The 21957-nt window shown below is 41.1% G+C and overlaps 1 protein-coding gene across 2 annotated transcripts; it reads right to left on the reverse strand.

The window, feature by feature from the left end:
* Positions 1 to 784: 784 nt before the first annotated feature.
* LOC139158858 (perilipin-3-like) lies at positions 785 to 20279 on the reverse strand. 2 transcript variants are annotated; one of them, XM_070736198.1, is made up of 13 exons: positions 20140 to 20279; positions 19791 to 19854; positions 19661 to 19695; positions 19413 to 19452; positions 18960 to 19145; positions 18340 to 18465; positions 13849 to 13935; positions 13031 to 13130; positions 10346 to 10428; positions 8043 to 8295; positions 6118 to 6305; positions 3142 to 3270; positions 785 to 1492 (listed from the first exon to the last, which is right to left on the reverse strand). In XM_070736198.1, exons 2-13 carry the CDS (start codon positions 19851 to 19853, stop codon positions 1139 to 1141), a joined length of 1644 nt encoding a protein of 547 aa, XP_070592299.1. In that variant the 5' UTR covers position 19854; positions 20140 to 20279; the 3' UTR covers positions 785 to 1138. The 2 variants fall into 2 exon arrangements, with proteins under 2 accessions (XP_070592299.1, XP_070592301.1); XM_070736200.1 differs by lacking the exon at positions 20140 to 20279 and having other exon boundaries at positions 19791 to 19931.
* Between the last annotated feature and the right edge of the window lie 1678 nt (positions 20280 to 21957).

Consider the following 21957-nt stretch of genomic DNA (forward strand, 5'->3'; position numbering starts at 1 on the left):
TAGAACTGCGGCACCTAAAACACGATTTAAATATTGCCCACAAGATCATATGCTGCAACGTCCTTCCGGTCAACGACTACTTCAGCTTCAACAGCAACAACACAAGAGCACACAACAGATTCAAACTTAATATTAACCGCTCCAAACTTGACTGTAAAAAATATGACTTTAACAATCGAGTTGTCGAAGCGTGGAACTCATTGCTGGACTCAGTGGTGTCAGCCCCCAGCCCCCAACATTTCTCCCTAAGACTCTCCACGATTGACCTCTCCAGGTTCCTAAGAGGCCAGTAAGGGGCATACATAAGTGCACTGATGTGCCTATCGTCCCCTGTCCAATTGTCTTTCCTTATCTCATATATCATATATTTTCTCTCCATTCCTTCTACTTCTCTTCTTTCTTACTTTCTATCTTTATTTATATTACTTAATGTCTATTCTATTTCATATGTATTGTATATTGGACAAAGAATAAATAAATATTAGTATATTTAATAAGCTATGTCTAGTAATTCTGAGATTGGGCGCAGCAGGAGGCAAGTCTAACATCAGTGAACCTTTATAAAAAGGAATTAAACTATTTTTGGGCAGTTAGGTTTTTGATAGAGCTGCATACGTGCAGAGAAACTGATCCTTGTGAGAGACTTCTTTTGAAGTTGCCTGCAAGAATGAATCAAACAACCTATCTAACCTCTAAAATGGAATATAATAAATTGCAACCTTCAAGAACCAGATCAAATACTAGAACCCGCTATTTCAAGCCACTTACACATTGCCACATCACAGCTGTTTAATTGTAATTTTATTTGTGTAAACAAATGTACAATTGCCTCTCACTTATTAAAAACTTCGATCTCTATAGTAATTAAAATTCTTAAGTTATACAGTTGAGTATTTGGCTAGTAGTCAACATAAAGTACACTTACAACTATATAATATTAAAAGAATCATGCATAATATGGAAGTGGCTAATAATTACTTTTAAAAGGTCAATCCATTTACTAATTTCTCTCATTTTCTAAGAGCCCAGCCACCTAAGTCTTGTCCAAGGAATGCATCGGAAGACCCCAGTTCTCAATATTATTAATAGGAAGAATTGATATATGTTATTTGTTTCATAAATTATTAAGAGTAAAGAACTAATATACGTTATTGTGTTTTATGGATTCCTCTGCTGAATATTCAGCAGGACAATAGGGTCCCTCTACCCATGGCTGACAAGTGTATTTAGCTATATATTCCATGACTTCAAACAGAGCCTTCCTGGCCTTGTTAATTTTCTCTGTGGTCTCTTTCATGAAGCCACTGGGAAGATCCTGGAAGGATGTGGCAGTAGAGAGGACAGCTTGTAGCTCTGTTAAATCACACTGAGCCTGTTGGACTTTTTGTTGAAGATGTTCAGGAAGGCTCTGCAGGTTGGTTAAGACATTCTGGCAGACCTCCTGCATCTTCTGTGCAACAGTGTAAGATGTGGCTAGAGAATGGGATTCCATCTGTTATGAAAAAAATGAACAAAAAGATCTGTTAATTGAACATCATAGGTGTTCATCTATGGCAGGGATAGGCAAAGTTGGCTCTTCTATGACTTATGGACTTCAACTCCCAGAATTCCTGAGCCAATCATGCTAGCTCAGGCATTCTGGGAGTTGAAGTCTACATGTCATAGAAGAGCCAACTTTGCCTATCCCTGATCTATGGGATTATCTGAAGGGAGGGAGGGGGTGGGGAGATTGACAGACGGACATAGGGCAACTGAATATTCTTGTTTATGCATGGAGACACCATTGTTGATTGCTGTTCCCTTGATTTCAGCCATGCAGTACATGCCAGGTGGCAGAATTCAAATCTCCTCCCTCTTTTCTTCCTCAAACAATTTTCTGTATGTTGTGTATGTTCTATAAAGGATCTTAGACCCAGCTCTTCATCTCAGCCTTTTCATATATCCTGAGAAACACACCAACTCTCTTCTGGTTCTGGGAATAATTTTTGCATAAATATATAGTTTGTTTAATAATGTTGCAACATCCAATTTGCGTCAGCCACTGGGGATAAAGATTTAGTCCAGTGTTGGCGAAACGTTTTTGATCCGGGTGCCAAAAGGATGCGCTTGCGGGTGATAGGGCGTGTGTGTGTACCCACATCTGTAATGCAATGCTCTCCCCCACCGCATGCACACAATCCCCCCTGCGCTGCCCTTCCACATATGCGGACAGGCCTCACTGAAGCCTCCGGACTTCCAATAAGCTTTTAGGGCCTTTTTTTGCCCTTGCCCAGGGTTCAGAAAAGCCCCCTGAAGCCTGGAGATGGCAAAAAAACAGGCCAGGAGGCTTTGTTCCAGTTTTTGCTGGAGCAAAATGGCTTCAGGAGGCTTTCCTGAACTCTGGGGAGAGCAAAAACGGCCATAAAGAAGGCACGAATCCCAGCGGCCAATTAGGTCCCACAGAGGTGGCCTTCTCCAGGTCCCGTCGACCAAACAATGTCGGCTGGCAGGACCCAGGGGAAGAGCCTTCTCTGTGGTGGCCCTGGCCCTCTGGAATCAACTCCCTCTAGAGATTCGACCAGCCCTCACTCTCCTCGCCTTCCATAAAATGTTGAAGACCCACTTTTGTCGCCAGGTGTGGGCATAATTACCACCTTTCCCCCTCTTTTTAATTATGTTTTTTGCCTTACTGTATGATAGAGTAGGTTGAATGTGTGTTATTGCATAGTTAGGGATTTTATTATGTTATTAATACTTGCTTAAATTGATTTAATTTTTATTATTGGATTTGTAATGTATTGTACTACTGTTATGCTGTGAGCCGCCTCGAGTCTTCGGAGGGGGTGGCAGACAAATCTGATAAAGTATAAACTGTAACTAAACTATAAATATCAGCGGACCATCAGGCCCGAGCTGACAGAGGGCAATGCCTCACGTGCCGTCAGAAATGGCTTCGCATGCCACCACATGTGCCATAGGTTCGCCATCCTTGATTTAATCTATTTAATAATGAATAATAATTACCAAATAAATCATAATTGTCTAGGTTTACCCAGTATGCCTAACCACAAACCATTGTCAAGGCAGAATCTTCACTGAGCAATGGCCATTCCCTATTTTTTTAATATCTTCAAAAGATGAATCATTCTCATGCTGAGATACCTCTGTCTGATTGGCTCCATTGCTCTGATCCTGCTTAGGTTCTCCTTTGTACCATTCCTTCCACATTTGGTACATTTTTTCGTGACCTCGGTGAACTTTGTAGTCCAATTCCTCCTTGGTATATTTTAACTACAAAAAAGCAGAAAAAAAAAAAAAAGGAAAAGGGAAAGAAAAAAATCATGCACTCAAGCCTAGTGTTTTGCGTTTGGCATCATAACTACAGTTTTGGCTCAAAGGCCAGAGCTATACATTCCCTACTCTTATCATAAGAGCCACAGCGGCGCAGTGGTTAGAATCTAGAACTGCAGGCTATTTCTGACGGCTGCTTGTGAAGCTGGTAAAATGAGGACCTAGTTTTTTGCGGGGCAAAATTCTGAGGATAGTAATAGCTATTGCTATCTTCAATTATTCAGAAAAATCTCTTAAGGAACTTCCATCAAGTTTATTCAGGAAGTATAGGTAGCCCTTGACCTATAACTATTCATTTTGTGACTGTTCAAAGTTACTGAAAGTCAGAAATTACTCCGTTTTTTCTTGTTTTTCTGCATTATTTTGACTTTTTTCTGAACCATTCTTTCCTAGTCATTCTATGCTTCTGTAATACTTTTTCTTTCTTTATATATGATCTCTTATTGAAATGTAATAGTTTTCTTTAAAAAAAAGAAAATATTTTCCCCCAACAGAGAAAATAAAAAAGAACCAGTGCACAATCAGCTGGGCATTTTTTCTTCATTATATAATTGCTGTAGCCTTTCGCATTAGCATTAATAAACAAGGCTCATTTTGGCCTGGGAACCTCAGAGGGCATTGCTAGTGATCTTCTAACATGACCAAAGTAGTTGTAGTGAATATTTGTGTGTGTGTGGGGGGGGAAGGTTACTATTGGACAGAGGATTAAAGGAACAAATTGGAACTTCAAGCTTTGCAGATGTTTAAAGCATCCACCTCACCTTTTAAAATTCCTCCAGTGAGAGAAAATACTAAAATCTCTTTCAGCTTTGGATATTCCATTCCTCAAGCCCCATAAATGACCCCCTCCCCCCAAAAAATTGGCATATGTCCACTCATATTCCAGAGACACATGGATTTTCATCTGTCCTGGGGTCAGAGATTTACTTAAGTCCCTTAGAATTGAATTTTTCTTTACAGTAGTGAACTGCCCTAAAGCAGTCTCAACTTGGCATCTTGCAAGTATCTTACACCACATCTCTCATCCTCTCCCAGACACGGCCAGATTAGAAAAGCTGGAAAACTATTTTTGGAAGAGTGCTTCAAACGTTTCTACCAATGCTCCTGCCTATTCCTCGAATAGAAATCAGACCATTAAAATGTACTAAGCTTGTGTGAAGAGTTCCAAACAAGCAATTATTCTGGAGTTATACTAACAAGCAATATTGAACTCATTGTCAACACTGCTTTCTAATCAAAAAGTCAGCAGCCTGAATTTGCCATTAATCCTTCCAGGTGAGTATTCTGCGCTCAGAGGATACAAGGCACTGCACTACATTGTTGCATGACAAAATGGCCATGCCAAATGGAGACTATACTGTATAATTACAATCCAGCACATCTGGAAAGCATCAAATTGGCGAAGATAGCAGAATTTTATTTATTAATGAAAAGGTTGAATCCACATGAAGTCAAGCAGGAAGAACTTATGCACAAAAGATGAGCAGATTTGCTATAATACAAGAAAATGTTGATGTTTTCCCCCATTCTGAATCTCATTAATGGATAACGTAGGTCTGTGTTTTTCAACCTTGGAAACTTTGATTTGATTCTCTGGATTTCAATTTCTACAATTCTTAGCAAAGGCCATCCTATCTGGAAGTTAAATTTCTTAACATCTTCAATGCTAAGAAAGATTGCTGTAGATAGACTGTTAAGCAAGAATCCAAGTGGAAGACACAATGCACAGTCCCTAAAAACAGCACTGCAGGCAGACTACCTGGTTAACATATACATTGTGCAAAGCCCTTGTTTTTAGACCAAATCCAAATCTACATAACTCAATCCATTAACCTTTTACTGGATACTAATGGTAGAACAAGATTTAGACACAGGAATATTTATATCCTGCCTTTGTCCTTTTCATAAGAAACTCAAGGCAGTGAACATACCCAATACTTTCTTCTAATTTCCCTACAACCATCACCCTGTGAGGTGGATTGGGCTCAGTGTGGGTATGGCCCAAAGTGATTCAGCCAAATGAGTAGTAGCTATTACAGTTAGGTTATTATAACCATCATTCATCATCAGCCCAATTTATCTTTTAATATATTTTAAATCAAATATCTTTTAAGAGTTTTGCTATGTACAGTATATTAACTGTCAGCTTCTTCAATAACATCTCTGTGAACCTGCAAATGACTCTATAGCAGTGATGGTGAATCTATGGCACGGGTGCTGTAGGTGGCATGCAGAACAGTATCTGCTGGCACGCGAGCCTTTGCCCTAGCTGAGCTTCAACGTGTATGTGTGTGCCGGCCAGATGATTTTTGGCTAGCACAGAGGCTCTGGGAGGGCATTTCTGGCTTCTAGAGAGCCTCTAGGGGGATGAGGGGGGGCATTTTTTACCCTCCCCTGGCTCCAGAGAAACCTTTAGAGCCTGGGGAAGGTGAAACATGAGCCTACTGGGCCCACCAGAAGTTGAGAAACAGGCCAGTTCCAGCCTCCAGGGGGTGGGGGAAGGCGTTTCGCCCTCCCCAGGCATTGAGTTATGGGTGTGGGCACTCGAAGATGCACAATAGCGCGCACACATGCTCTATTGGCACATGAGGGAAACAAGGTTCGCCATCACTGCTTTATAGAAAACAGTCTGCCTCCATTCCATGGCTGAATCAATGTCCCTGAGTTCAGCTGCTTGGGCTATTTGCTAAAGAGACCATTCAGCAACTTACATGGTCCAATAAGGTCTGACTATTCACCCTTTCCTTTTATTTCCCAAACATAGCACAGAATGACTGAGTTTCTTACCAAGTAAAAGAGCTGTTCAAGCTGGAGCAATGCCTGCTCTGCACCCAGTTTGATCTTTATCCGGGAATGCTGGTAGGCTCGACTACAGAGCTTCATCGACAAGGAACTCAGGCGCCTGTAGTAAGTTGGCTCTCCTTCCTGATTTTCAGGACAGGCTGCTCTAGAGCGGTCCGAAAATGCAATGGCAACTAAACAAACAACAATTAGATCAAAAGAGATCCCCATTCACAATCCCTGAGCTAATATTATCAGTCCGTTCATTTCACAAATAACATTCCTCACAACTAGGTTTCCGAGAAATTTTAGCTAGTAGTCACTTTAGTCCTCAAATAAATCCCCCTTGATTAAGCTATGGGGAAATCTGAGCTATACTTCGAATAACTAAAAAAAAAACACATTTCAATTCCTCTCCCTCATTGTTAATAATATTTAATTGAGGAAGTGAGGCGATTATTTTAGCACATGTGCTACAATTTGGTGAGGAACCACAAAAAGAGATCAGCTTTGGCCCAGACTCCTTTTCACAGCCCTCCCTTCCCCAGCACTACACTATTATTACATTTTAGTGTAGTGAACTTAACCTTCCTGCCGTGTAAAAATAAGATCCATAGGCTTTGTGAAACTGTTCAGTTAGATTTTGTGAAAGAGGGCAAGATGGTAAAATACAACCCTTTTGGTGGAGATGGGTAGGTATGTACATTTGATCAATAAACTGATCTGTACCAGGCTCCCTATCAATCATCTGCCACACTTTAGGACAGTGTTGCTCAACCTCAGAATTTTTAAGATGTGTGGTCTCTAACTCCCAGAATTCTGTGGGATGCTGGCTAGGGAATTCTGGGAAATGGAGTCCACAATCGGAAAAATTGCTGAGATTAAGAAACACTGCTTTAGAATGTTTTTCGTAAAGTCAGAGAATTAATTTCATAAGCCCGATAAGCGTGTACTTTTGTTTGCTAAAATGTGACCCAATTTTTTAAAAAGTAAAGCATTTCATTTTTGGAGACCTTACACCAAAATTGAATGGGCAATGAGTGATAGTGATGACTTGTTATGGCCTTGAACTTTTTAGACTGGGGGTTAGAAATGCCCATGCCTTTCATTTAGGTTAGGTGACAATAAATTTTCCAAAGTCTCCATAACAGAGGAGAAAAAACAGATACTCTTTTCACTTAAGTCTTCAACCTAACCTTTGCATAGGTCTTAAAATCAGCTGTAGCAAGGAGGATCAGCTGGAAAGAGGATCGATAGAGGGATTTAGAAGAAATGGGCTTAGGTTAAGTCATGGATGATTGAATATGGTTTGTTGAATAAGCCACAAATACTGGCTCATCATATCAGTTGGGTCTTTCAGATTTCACATCACTCACTGACCAGCAAGAGCTCTCTAGGCAAGAGATTTTCAGAATTAACAGCACTCAATTTTAACAAAAATGAGCTATAAAATATTAGATTCCGTGATTTTTAAAAATAACTAATCTAATCTGTTTAGCATACCTAAGTCCTTGGAGAAGGGCGGCATACAAGTCTAATAAATAATAATAACAATAACAATAACAATAATAATACCTCCCAATGCTTACTTCTGACATATTTTTAATATTGTATATCTTTACTAGGCCAGCAAATGCATTCTTGGTCTACTTTTTCTAGCTAATGACTTTCAGATGTTTTAAACTTTACTCAAATGAATAAGTTTTTAAAACTGAATGAATGAAAGAAGAAATACTGTTAGTTGGTTAACTATCTCAGCTATTGTATACATTTGGATTAAAAAATTAACTGTTTTACAGTTTTAGAATTATATGCCATCCAGAGTCACTTGGCAGAGATAGATAGCTGTAGAAATAAAAGAAGTAAATTAATTTAGAGGTCAAACTTATTAAAAATGTGGATAATCAAGAGAGGGAACTGCATAGTCTTACAAAATTCCTCATCCGTGATTGGCAGAAAGTGCTCTAATAAGTCATCCGATTTGAAGATAATCTTGTCAACACTACTGGCCATCATCTGTGCCATGTCGATATTCATAATGGTGTCCACAGCACTCCTCGCTGAACACAACGTTACTTCCACGCTCTCCGCGGCAGCTTCGATGCTTATATCTAGCATGGTATCCATAATGTCCTTTACTTCAGTTAATTTGGTATAAATAGATTCAATGGCATTTGTCATGATCTGGCAGTGAGAATCCAAAAAGAGAAGAATGAAGAAAATTGACAGAATTAAGCACCAGCGCATATATACTGTATCTTCCTCTCTAAATTTGGGTTACTGTGTTCCCCCAAAGTAAGACCCTGTCTTATATTGTTTTGAACCCTGAAATAAGCGTTTGGCCTTATTGCCAATGGCTTAAAAGCCCGACTATCAGGGGATGTCTTATTTTGGGGGAAACAGGGTATGTGTCATTTTTGCATCCAATTTGAATTTTATTTCTTCAGTTTGCTTTTAGTGCAGCAATTACGTTTAAAAAACAACAACAACAAATATACAGATAGTCCTCAACCTACAACCACAATTGAGCCCAAATTTCCATCATCTAAGCAAGGCAGTTAAGCGAGTTTTATCCCATTTTACATCTTTTGCCATAAAAGTTAAGCAAATTATGTAGTTGTTAAGTGAAACTGACAATGACATTGTCATATGTCAGCTGGTAAGATTAGAAATTGTGATCACACAAGACACAGACAGTGCAATTGTCATCTATACATGCCAATTGCCAAGCACCCAAATTTTGATCATGCAACCATGTGGATGTTGTAATGGTCATTAATTGTGAAAACCTCTTAAGCTACTTTTTCAGTGCCGTTATTAACTTGGAATGGGCACTAAATGAATGGTTGTTAAGTAGAGGACTATATGTGCACAAACCAAATTGATTAGCATGTTCTAGGGATACTGAGCAATGGGTCAGGGTAAGAAATGAAACAAAGATTCCCAAGAAAAAACTTTTATTTATGAAAATACCCGCAAAGCCAGTCAAATGGTTTATAAATCTGGAACTCAATTACCCTGCTAATAGGAATAATGATGATGCTGAACCTAGGGAGCGCATGTCAAATATGGCATGTTTTGGGTAACACACCAGTGTTTACCAACACCTAACAATTATTCTCAAAAGCACATGCTGTTCTCATGCAATTATCTGACATCTTGGGAGCTGCATGAGAATGGGGGTATGTGTGCGTTGCCATGTAGCCTCTGGAGGTTGTGCGAGGGGGCCACGCTCTTGCACAACCTCTGGAGGCTCTAAAAATCAGGCAAGTATCAGATAGTTTTCAGAAGCCACAGAACCTACACAAAAAAAGAATGTGAGGCCTCGTGTGATCTGGAGCTGCCTCAGATAGGCTGCAGAAAAAACACCACCTGAAGGTAAATGACATGGCAGATTCTGAGGAATCGCACAATTGTTTGATACTTTTCAAAATATGTAAAAAATTCTTTCTCATGTGTTTTTGTGTGACACACACACGTAAGAGTCCCCCTCTGAGGGAGATAGGCAATTCAGAAATGTGAATAAATAAAATAAAAACGTTAACTGTTTTCCAAAATTTTGACATGCCAAGCCCAAACGTTTTACCCTCACATAGACCCTACTAAACATAAGGGGCTGTTTTACAGTTTTTATTAAAAAAGGCAAAAAAAGCATTTTAAAATGTTTGCTGGAGGAATCCTACTAGTCCAAAAATTTGGAAGGTGAAATATTTAAAGGAGAAAATAAAATGTCTTTTTTCCCCACCCATAGGAAGAAAAGGCTGGTTGGCATTTCAGCATGACCTGGTTGGTTCAGCACCTGCTGATAACAGCTATGTCTGAAATCCATTCTCATGAAGTTGATCACTTATCTCTTGTACTGACTATAGTAGAGAGAGAAAGAGAATTTGTGGTCTTCTAAGTCTTGCTGAATTACAGTGCCCTGCATCCTTCACATTCCCTGTCCTAAGGATGTTGGGAGTTTGAAATTCAATGAAATGTAAAATGTCACATTTTGGTTACATGAATCTACACAGATAGATATGATATTTATATTTATGATATTTATATTTATTTACTTACTTACTTATTCCAAAACGGAGTCAGAGCTGCTAACACGTAAGATAAGTACAACAATAGTAAAATAGGGAAATAGAACAATCAGATTAAAATCAATAATTTAATAAAACAATATCCTAAAAGAACCATGCATACACTGCAGTCAATCTAATATTATGGAAGGTCAAGTGATTACCTGGTCCACCGTCTGTTGCATAATAGGATATTTGTGTTGTAGCCTGTAAAGATTCCTACAGGCAAACATATTTGCAAAAGAAACTGTAAACAGTAAAGATGAAAAAAAGATTTGATTACTTAAAAGATTCCCAGTTATGTTCAACAACTGGATTCTAGTTGCATTTGGTTTTTATGCTACTTAGAATTTACAAAATGCGATATTGTTTTATGCTGCAGTGTAATGATAAAGGAAAGTAATCACATAAAGGTGGGATTGCAATGCTATGCACTCATTTAGGTAAAGGGTGGGTTCTAACTTACCTCGTTGCCATTCGCTTCCTCCTGCTCCATGTGGGCGTGTGCGCGCAAAGCGCAGGGGCCCAAAATTTGCAAAATATTTTTTATAAAAAACCAAAAACAAGATGGCGGCTCATGCGCAGTGCCGGAAACTTGGCTTCTGCGGAAAGCAATAGACATCACAATCTCTGGAACGTTTTAATTTTTTAAAATTGTACTAAGCTACAGTAATTCATCTGTTTTGTCCATGGTCTTGTAATAGGTCTGTATTGTTCTTCACACCCACCCACCCACCCCGGAACTTTAATCCCAGGGAGTAGAAAGTAGGGAACTCAGTCTCGGAAAAGTTCTGATTCCTCTTGGATTTTGAGATACCGTAAATTGCAAGATACACATGAAAGGGGAGAATTTTGTTAATCAGTAATAGAAGATTCTCTCCCCTCTCCCGCCCACTCTCCATTAATAAAGATCAGAAACTACCGTATATACTCGAGTATAAGCCGACCCGATTATAAGCCGAGGCACCAATTTTTGCCACAAAAACTGGGAAAACGTATTGACCCGAGTATAAGCCGAAGTTAGAAAATGCAGTGGCTACTGGTAACTTATAAAAATGGAAAACAATAAAATTACATTAATTGAGACATGTTTTAGAATATTTATTTTAAAGAAAACCAGTAAACTAGCTCTGTAAATTTAAAAGAGGGTAAACAAATTAACAATATTAACAATAAATTAAAAAGTAAAAAAAGTAGCTCGATCAGCAACAAAGCTAAAACCTAAGAGTTAAAATCCTTCAAAACTGGATTCCTTCTCATCATTAATTGGATTTACATTATTGTTCTGTTTTTATATATGCTGTGAGCCACCCTGAGTCCTTGGAGAGGGATGGCATACAAATCCAATTAAATAAAGAAAGAAACAAACAAACAAATAAATAAGTGTATCCAAAGAAGAGCTTCAGCATTAGCTGCTGTGAGGTTATCAGCATAGAAAACCAAATAGATAGATAGATAGATAGATAGATAGATAGATAGATAGATAGATAGATAGATAGATAGATAGATATAGATAGAAAGATAGATAGACAGACAGACAGACAGATAGAAAAATAGATAGATAGATAGATAGATAGATAGATATAGATAGAAAGATAGATAGACAGACAGACAGACAGATAGAAAAATAGATAGATAGATAGATAGATAGAAATAGATACAGATAGATAGATAGATAGATAGATAGATAGATAGAAAGAAAGAAAAATAGATAGATAGATAGATAGAAATAGATACAGATAGATAGATAGATAGACAGACAGACAGATAGATATAGATAGAAAGATAGATAGACAGACAGACAGACAGATAGAAAAATAGATAGATAGATAGATAGATAGATAGATAGAAAAATAGATAGATAGAAAAATAGATAGATAGAAAGATAGACAGATAGAAAAAGAATTCCTGTCTAGCTCTGCCTCATAACACATTATTAGATCCTATCCAAGCAAGGACAGCAACTACCACAAAATACCATTTTTTAAACAGTTTAAATCCTTTCAAAGGAGGGGGAGGAGAATCTGACAGCAGGGGGCCTTTTTAATCTAACTAAGGGCAATGCAGAGAGAGCAAGGAATAGTTACTGTAAACCTGTTGACAAATACACACAGGGAGAAAAAAAAAGCCTCTGGGTTTCAGCAAGAGGTAGCTGGCTTTTTTCACGGTGGGGGGGAGAGGGGGCATGCACACACACACACACACACACACACACACGACCTCACCGGCTTCCCATTGCTTTTCCCCCCTCTCAGTTGGAGCAAATGGCTGCCTCGTTTGCTTGAGCCAGGAAGAGGAACTACGGCGTGCGAGAGGGGACAAAAGCTGGTGCCTCCTTGCTCTGGCTCAAGCAATGGCGCCCTCGTGTGGTGACTTTGTCAATGACCTGAGTATAAGCCGAGGTTGTGTTTTTCAGCCCATTTTTTGGGCTGAAAAACTCGGCTTATACTCGAGTATATACGGTATATTGCAAACAAAGACCAGGCACTATTCAAAGATGTCTCCGTGGTCATGTGGCCGGCATGACGAAACACCAGAGGCACACTGTTACCTTCCCACGAAAAGTGGTCCCTATTTTTCTACTTGCATTTTTTATATGCTTTCAAAGTGCTAGGTTGGCAGAAGCTGGGACAAGTAACAGGAGCTCATCCTATTATGCGGTACTAGGGATTGGAACCGCTTAACTGCTGACCTTTCGATCGACAAGCTCAGTGTCTTAGCCACTGAGCCACCGCATCCCTACTGACAATCTCAAAAACCATACATTGGAAAACCAAGCCAAAAAGATGAAGAATGACATGGCAAAGAATAGTTTGGAGTGAGCCTACCAGCGATGACCAATTACTTACGTTGAGGTTCAAATATGTGGAGAAGAGGCTCTGTGCTTCTTGCAATACTCTTCACATCCGTCTCTGCCATCTCAAAGACTGCTTGGATAGCTGGATGAGACTGCTTGGCAAAAGTATAGGGAGACAAAACCCACTCATAAGTAGAACCGATTAATGGCACATCACCAAACCTTTGGATGGACACTAAGAAATAAGATACCATAGAGTCACCATCTTGCTGGATTGCAGAACAGCTCTACCTTGCTGAACTGCAGTTAGATCATATTTTCAATGAAGTTACAATTCATGCTGGTATGTAAAACTGAATAAATAGTAAACCGATACTGTTGAACTTTAGTTTCTCAGCACATTATTGTGAGCTTAAAAACAGTACAGTGTAAGAATGTACACTGCTCAAAAAAATAAAGGGAACACTCAAACAAAACACCCGAGATCTGAATGAATGAAAAATTCTCACTGAACACTTTGCTGTGTACAAAGTTGAATGTGCACAACAGCATGTGAAATGGATTGTCAATCAGTGTTGCTTCCTAAGTGGACAGTTTGATTTCACAGAAGTTTGCTTTACTTGGAGTTATATTGTGTTATTTAAGCGTTCCCTTTATTTTTTTTGAGCAGTGTATTTAAGGAGTACAAAAGTTTTCCTCAGCATGTTCTTAAGTCCTTTGATAGTTTTACTGTGATAAAACTAGGAGCCTATGGGCCTGCAGATCTTTATAAATCTATGAAATAGATTAGAAAATCCATGCTGGGTTCTATCCTTGTTACAGTTTGATCCTTAAATGGTATCCTGGCTTCTTCCAGTATTGTTCACTTACCTGGTGATCATCTACAATTCTTGTAGGGATTAACTCTGCTCCAGGAGAAGACATGATGATGATAATAATGAGAACAAGCGGGCAGCACTATAGAGAGACAAGATCCCATGCAGTCACCACAGTAATATATCAAATTACATTACACACAATTTTAGCAGCTTTTGCAGGAGGAGGAAGGCCAATTAAATAAGCAAACAAATAAACCCTACTCTATCTCTATACCTCTAATTAAGCAGTATTTATTCCAAACCTGATCTATTTTCACCACAAGAACATCTGGAGATCTCAGATTTAGCTTCAGCTTTAGCGGTGAGGTCAAAAGATTCCTCACCACTAATCAGGGCCACCGATAGGGGGGTATTACTGGTACTGGTGTACCGGGCCCGGCCATGAGGGGGCCCCGGTTTTGCCCGCCGTCGCACATGCGCAGTACCAGCCCTCTCTTGCCGGCTGCCTGTCTCACCAACGAAAAAGGCGGGCCCTCTGGCCCTCGCGAGGCAGGACTCGAAGAAGCCCCGACGGAGCCTTAGGCAGCGCGGTCCTCCAGTACCAGAGCGTGCGGCGAAGGTAGGAGCCCCTTCGGGGTGGCGGTTGCAACTTGCGCTTGTGTTAAATTTTGTTTCTTTCCTAAGCAGCCTTCTGTGTAAAAAAATCCATTTGGGAACGAGTCGTTCCCAAATGGATTTTTTTATACAGAAGGCTGCTTAGGAAAGAAACAAAATTTAACACAAGCGCGAGTTGTAGGCTTCACAAGCGTGCGCCAGCGTCCCCCAAAAGGCCCCCCGTGCACCCTTTTCCAAGGGCGCGCCGCGCGCACGAAACCGCGGCCGCCCCCGCCTGCCGCCTCCCCCGCGCCTCTAGCCCCCTCGCGCCCCCGTGGCTACTCGCCGCTGCCCTCGCCTGCCCGTCCGCTCCGCCTCTCTTCCCTGCGGGCATTCTCACAGCGGGGGCCACCGCGCTCTCTCCATCTCCCTGCTAGCCTGCCCGGAGCATTCAAAGTAAGAGCGGTTTTTCTTACTTTGAATTTTCCGGGCAGCAGGGGGGTGGAGAGAGCGCGCGTCAGCCCACGCGCCCGACATTCCAGGCGCCGTCCCCTGACCCCGGTTTCCTGGATTCCTGGTGGCAGCGAACGAGCCCTGACCAGTGGGCTCCCGACCGAGCCCTGCGGCGGGAACGAAGCGAGTGGGGCGCTACCCGCCCGGCTGCGGCTCTTGTAACTCGACCCGGGATGGGTGTGACTCTACGGGCTGCCCTCGTCGGGGAAAGAGAGGAGAGGGGAAGAGAGGGCCAGGAGGACACAGAAGGGAAGGAAGGAAGGAAAAATAGGGAGGGAAGGAAGGGAAAGACGGAGGGGAAGGAAGGGGAAGAGGGAGGAGAAGGAAACAGGAAGAAGAGATAGGTTGGTTGGTTGGAATGAAGGAAGAAGGGAAAGAAGGAGAAAGGGGAAGGGAAGGAAGGAAAGGAAAAGAGGGAGGGGGGAAAGGAAGGAAGGAGAGATAGGTTGATTGTAATTGAAAATTACAATTGAAAGTAATTGAAAATTACTTTTGCCAGCCTCCGGAGAACGAGAGAGAGTGAGAGCCACGACAGAACAAGATAGAGAGAAAGTGAGAGAGAGAGAGAGAGAGAGAGAGAGAGGGAAATAGGGGGAGAGAAAGAGATAGCAAGAGAAAGAGAACGAGAGAAAGCAAGAGAGAGAGAAAGAAAACAAGAGAGGGAAAGTGAGAAAAAGAGAGAGAGAGAGAGAGGGGGGGAGAGATAGAGAAAGAGAGAGAAAGAAAAGAGAGAGAGATCAGAGAGGAAGGAAGAGTGAGAGAGAGGAAGAAAGCAAGATAGAGAAAGAGAGAAAGAAAGAGAGAGAGATGAGAGAGGAAGGAAGAGAGTGAGAGAGGAAGAAGGCAAGATAGAGAAAGAGAGAGAGAGAAAGAAAGAAAGAGAGAGAGGGGAAGAAAGCAAGATAGAGAAAGAGAGAGAGAGAAATGAGAGAGAGAGAAATGAGAGAGGAAGGAAGAGAGTGAGAGAGAGGAAGGAAGCAAGACAGAGAAAGAGAGAGAGAGAAGGAAAGAAAGAAAGAAAGAGATGAGAGAGGAAGGAAGAGAGTAAGAGAGAGGAAGAAAGCAAGATAGAGAAAGAAAGAGATGAGAGAGGAAGGGAGTGAGAAAAAGAGGAAGAAAGAGAAAGAAAGAAAGAGATGAGAGAGGAAGGAAGCGAGAGAAAGAGAGGAAGAAAGAGAGAGAGAGAAGAGTGGAAGGAAGCGAGAGAGATATGATAGAAAAAAGGGGAGAAAAAAAGAGAAATGAGAAAATGATTGAGGCAGAGAATGACAGAAAAAAGAGAGAAACAGAGAGAGAAGTGATTCTTGATTTAAAGCATATGGTAAAAGCACTTAAATAATAACAGAGAAAAAAACCCAGCCCTCACCTGTTTTTATTAATAGTTTTGCTGGTTGTTTTAGTTTTAATAGTAATGGATTTTGGTTTTTTTAAATTATTATTGACAAAATTGAACGGGTCCAAAGACGGGCTACAAGAATGGTGGAAGGTCTTAAGCATAAAACGTATCAGGAAAGACTTCATGAACTCAATCTGTATAGTCTGGAGGACAGAAGGAAAAGTGGGGACATGATCGAAACATTTAAATATGTTAAAGGGTTAAATAAGGTCCAGGAGAGAAGTGTTTTTAATAGGAAAGTGAACGCAAGGACAAGGGGACACAATCTGAAGTTAATTGGGGGAAAGATCAAAAGCAACCTGAGAAAACATTATTTCACTGAAAGAGTAGTAGATGCTTGGAACAAACTTCCAGCAGACGTGGTTGGTAAATCCACAGTATCTGAATTTAAACATGCCTGGGATAAACATATATCCATCCTAAGATAAAATACAGGAAATAGTATAAGGGCAGACTAGATGGAACATGAGGTCTTTTTCTGCCATCAGTCTTCTATGTTTCTATGTTTCTATTAATTTCTTTTAATAAAAAAGAAGGGATTTATTTATTTATTTATTTATTTTTTATTTCTATGTCGCCCAGTCCCAAGTTTTTCCTTATTTCCAGATTGCATTTCTTCTTGGTGAGGTTCCGCCCATTGCTTCTTGTACTACCTTCAGGTGGCATGGAGAATAAATAGATGCCATCTGCTCTGTGGCAGCCCTTTAAGGATTGGGAAACTACTATTATATTCCCCCCTCAGTTTTCTATTTATTGAGTTAAACATACTCATTCTCTTAGCCCTTGTTCATAGGATTTAGCCTCTAGGCCAGGGGTGTCAAACTCAATTTCATTGAGGGCCACATCAGGGCTGTGTTTGACCTCAGAGGGCCGGGGGAGGGCTTGCCCAGGGTGTGTGGCCATGGTGGGCATGGCACCGGATTTGGGGGGCAGTAGTTTTAAAATGGCCGGGGGGGGGCCCAGACACTTAGGCTGTATGGGGCCCCAAAATTCCTGATGGCGGCCCTGCCACTAATATTTGATTCCATACATTTAGCTTACTGTAATGTGATTTGTTTGCTTTGGGCTGATCTTTATTCTTGCACTTTTGCCAACTAGCTGTGTTTGTACAAATTATTCAGGTTTTGATTCTTATTATTTACAAGTCAATAGCTCGGGTGTTTTCGACCAAAGACTTACACCCTCAACAAAGCAAATGTTTTAACCCTGATTCTACAGTTATCAGCATAACTTTCTTTCAAAGTAATCAGAAATTGTTGGCATTTCTGAGCATTACAGGTAGGCCTCAACTTACCACAATTGAAACCAAACTTTATGTTGTTAAATGAGAAATTTGTTACATGAGTTTTGCCTCATTGTATTACTTTCCTCACCCATTTTGTTAAGCAAATCACTTCATTTCTTAAATTAGCAACACAGTTGTTAAGTGAACCTGGTTTCCCAGCTGACTTTGTTTTTCAGATCGCAAACTGTTGTAAGGCAAAGACTGCTAATTTCTTGCAACTAAAGCAATATAGCCACAGAATTTCAGACACAGGATTTTAAAGAGAAACCAAATAATTCTGCAAAACAAGCTAAAGGGGGAAAAAACCCCACCAGGATACAGCCAAATATGGCCCCCTTTAAAAAACTCAATGAAACTAAGTTTCTGGGAAATACCTCCTCTCTTAAAATATAGCAAAGTTATGTTGGCTCCGGAGCATTTTGGTGGCATTGTTGCACAATGTAACATCCACACTGCAGAAGGCCAAGATGCTATATCTGACAAAAGTCAAATATTTTACTAAAACCTAAACCCAAATTATAAGGATAAATCATCTCTTCCACCGATGCCCAACATGTGTTATTCAAAAGGACACAATGCAATCGACTTATCTCTGAATGAGCAATTTCCATTCAACTATCAAGCCTGGGAGACCAACACTTTGCAAAAAATTTATTAGTTTTGCTTTGCAGAGTCATTTAAAAAGAAAACAGAAAGACCAACTTTAAACCACATTTCAGGTGGGGAGGAAAGCAACTCAGGTTGGTCATACATACCTCAAAGCCAACGATAAAGCCATTTCCGGCCTCAGTGGTCTTTATATACTTATAAAACATGAAAAGGAAGAGTCGGGCTATCATTGACTGACAGTTCCAAAAAGCAATCAAAAGCTTCTTCCACTGCTGAATGGGAGATAAGGTAAATTGTGTTGGGAAAGACAATGGCTGCAATTCTATACTGTATTCCTTTAAAAACCCACAATCAGGTTGACTAAGAATTATGTTAACTAGAATTAAAACCATCCAGAGGAGCCCATGCTAGAAAAAGTAGCTATAAATTTACAGTGACCATATCTGTCCTTTATTAAAAAGGGCAATCTTTTACTTTTTTAAAAAAAACCTGTCCTTTAGATTTTTTAAAAAATTAATCCTTGTATTAATTAATGTTTGTATTCTTATGAACCTCTTTCAGATTTATCCCTTTTGGGGATTATACTTTATTTTTTTCCAAGGGGGGGAGCGTGCAAGACCGGTGGCAATGGAGCGAGACTACGCGCTCCATTGCTGCTGCCGGAATAGTGCTTCCACCCATTCTGGGTCCTGCCCATCCCTACGTAGCGCAGTCTCCTGGAGTTCCGCATTCCCTGCAGGCTTTTCACAGCCACCTACCAACTCACCTCTGGAGGTGTCTGGAACTGGTTCTTCGTCATTCCGTTGCAGCTCCTGGGGAAGGAAGGAAAGGCCAAACTGTCCTCTGGAGAATCCTGTGGACGACAATGATCCCATTCTCCATTAAGGACACCAGTCCCTGCTGACTTGCGGCTGCTGCTGCTCCCTGACCCCATTTGAGCTGACATCGAATCCTGCAAATGAAGATACGGAGGCTAAATCCTAAGCTTTCTGCGTCCCAGTAAGATTGAGAAAGGACAGGGTGCATCAGGCCCTATGGGCCAACAGCAACCCTTAAGGTTAGGGCGATGCCTTCATTCCTGATGGGAGGGGGAGAAAGCTTTTGCAAGCCTTAAGCTTAGAAGGATATCTACCATAATTTCTCCCCCTCCGAGCAAGAGTCAAGGCATCGCCGAGACCCTAACGCTCACCCTCTGCCCCCCTGGCCAAAGGTTTCTTACCTCAGAGGGCTCTCGCTGCCAGATGGTATAGGTCGTCTCTCTGGGGGAAGAAAACAAAGGGGACAAAGATCAAAAGCAGCCATGGCCCATTTTGCAAAAGTGGCCATGTGGAGGCTCCAAGAGCCCTTCCAGCTGGCCTGCCAAGGGGTTTGGCCTGCCAGTGGGACTGCCCTGTGTCACCTGTCCTATGACACAAGCAGCAGCAGCAGAAGTAGAGACGCCTCCCCTCTGCACGTTTTTTCACCTACCCTGAACACTGGCTGCTTTCTCCATCTTGTGGCTCCTGAAATGAGAATGCAAATATTATATCTATTGCCATAATTTCTTGGCAGGATGTCTGCCATTATAGTAGGGAGGGGGTCTTACCAGTGGCCTTACCATTTCCTTAATGGACTCCACAATAGGGGAGAGCCCTGGAGTCCATTTGGTTGGGATCACCATCCTGGGGAGAGAACGAAGGGCCTGGCATTCAGGTAGGGCAACAACCAAGGACTGTCCAAACAGCCCAGCCACCAATATTGGATCCTAACAACATTCAAAATATTATTGCCCAATACTATATAACAGTGTATGGCTGCTTTTCAGCAAATGGCTGTTTTTCCACTCTACATGGTGATTACCGGAGCTTGCTCTAGTCACCCACAAAACCAGGCCCAGCCTCTGCTGAACCAGCCTTCTTTGCAACACAAATCTTTGGAGGATTAGAGGATCATAATTATTCAGATACCTCAGGTAATGAGAGCCAAGCCTCAGCAATGGAAGAGGCAGAGTGTCAGGATGAGGCCCTCTCTGCTGATGAAGCTTTACCAATAGAGCAGCCTACTCCTGCAGGCCTTTTTCCACCAGCCTTATTTAAATCACTTCTCCAGAAGGCTACGACTGCTTCTGGCCTGGCCACGCCTCCTATCACAGGAACTGGAAACAAAGCTTCTACTTCCATTCCATATATTGCTGAACAAGTCCAGGCAGTGGCCCTTATTCCAGCTCCTCAGCTGTTCATTGATAACATTCAGAAGCAGTTCACTGTTCCTGTGGCAGACTCAATACCTCCAACTTTTGACAAGAAGCATTTCAATGTAGCTCTTGAGCTAGCAAACTTGCTCAAGCCCCTAACTTATCACCTACAGTTAACAACAATGGCAAAAAAAAAAGATAGTAAAATGGGGCAAAACTCACTTAACAAATGTCTCACTTAACAGCTGAAAGTTTGGGTTCAATTCTGGTCATAGGTTGAGAACCACCTCTATAACTCAAAGTAGCTTTCCTAGGGCTAAGATTCCAGGCTTTCCCTCCCATCTGTCCATCCACTCCCAGCTCCCAAATTTCCAACTTCTCTTCCCTCCAAGAATATAAGCAGGAAGGAGGACCCCTGTGTTATTGATTGATGGTTATAAGAGCCAATCAGCATTCACTGAATTTGTGGGTAATAGGAAATGGCCTTTCCCAACACAAGGCCTCCAAATCAGGCCTGAGATGAGAGATGTTGAGATGTTGTCCATGCTGTTTGTCCTCCTGTAATTCCCCCCAGGATGAGACAGCCAGTGTTTTCAATGGTTTGCATCAGGGGTAGGTTCCAACTTCCCTCGCTGCTGGTTCGCATGGGTGCGCTTCGTGGGAGGGCCAGTTCTTCGTGGGCATACATGCACAGTAAGAAAAAAATCCTCTCCCCCCCCAAAAAACCCCAAAGCCAAAAAAACAAAAATGTGGCCTCCATATGCACAGTACAGGAACTTGGCTTCTGCACATGCTCAGGAGGAAAAACATTTTTAAAATGTGGTGGGAATTTTTTTTTATTTTTAAAGATGGTGGTGCCCATGGACCGGCACTGACCAATCTGGTTTTGTGACATTATCATGACGGCACCAGCGGGTGGCTACCGGTTCTTGTGAACCAGTACGAACTGGGAGAAACCCACCTCTGGTTTGTACACTTTTTGCAGTGAAGAGAGACACACAAACACAAAAGCCCATAATTAACTATGAGTAGGTTTATGATGGCGATAAAATACCAAGGCAAAACAAAGCAAGGCAACAGGAAGGAATTATTACACCGGATATTTCCATTTGGGAGCAAATTTTATTTATTTAGACTGGTCTATATCATATAAGTGGCATATACATGGATATTCTAATTTTTCAAGTTTCACCTGCAGCATCACATGATGCTAGATTAGTTAGACCAGCTGGACATGCAAATCCAGATTCTCAATACAAAGTTATGGACTTTCTTAACTTAATTTTGATTTTTCATATTATATGGGCTTAGAAGTCAAAATCTTTTAAAAATCAGTTTCTCTGAAAATTTGATGGGCTTAAAAGACCATACATTTCATTAAGGGTTTAACATAGATGTGGCTGCTCCATCTTATTCTTATTTATCTGAAAGTTCTAGGTTAATATTTGTTTTAAATTATTATAGATGTATAGACATTTGGTCCTACCTCAAGGCATTGTTTTAAACCAGGGGTCTCAAACTCAATTTACCTGGGGGCCGCTGGAGGTAGAGTCTGGGTGAGGCTGGGTCACATCAAGTTTTCCCCCCAGAA

This window comes from Erythrolamprus reginae, chromosome 2 (assembly GCF_031021105.1).
Source record: "Erythrolamprus reginae isolate rEryReg1 chromosome 2, rEryReg1.hap1, whole genome shotgun sequence".
Taxonomy (NCBI): Eukaryota; Metazoa; Chordata; class Lepidosauria; order Squamata; family Dipsadidae; genus Erythrolamprus; species Erythrolamprus reginae.

Coding starts and splice junctions, on each gene's coding strand:
- LOC139158858 (XM_070736198.1), bottom strand. CDS start 19,853: ATGGTGATCCCAACCAAATGGACTCCAGGGCTCTCCCCTATTGTGGAG. Junction 18,466..18,959: donor AGTTCCAGACACCTCCAGAG/GTGAGTTGGTAG, acceptor TCTCCCATTCAG/CAGTGGAAGAAGCTTTTGAT. Junction 1,493..3,141: donor ATGGAGCCAATCAGACAGAG/GTATCTCAGCAT, acceptor TTTTCATAACAG/ATGGAATCCCATTCTCTAGC.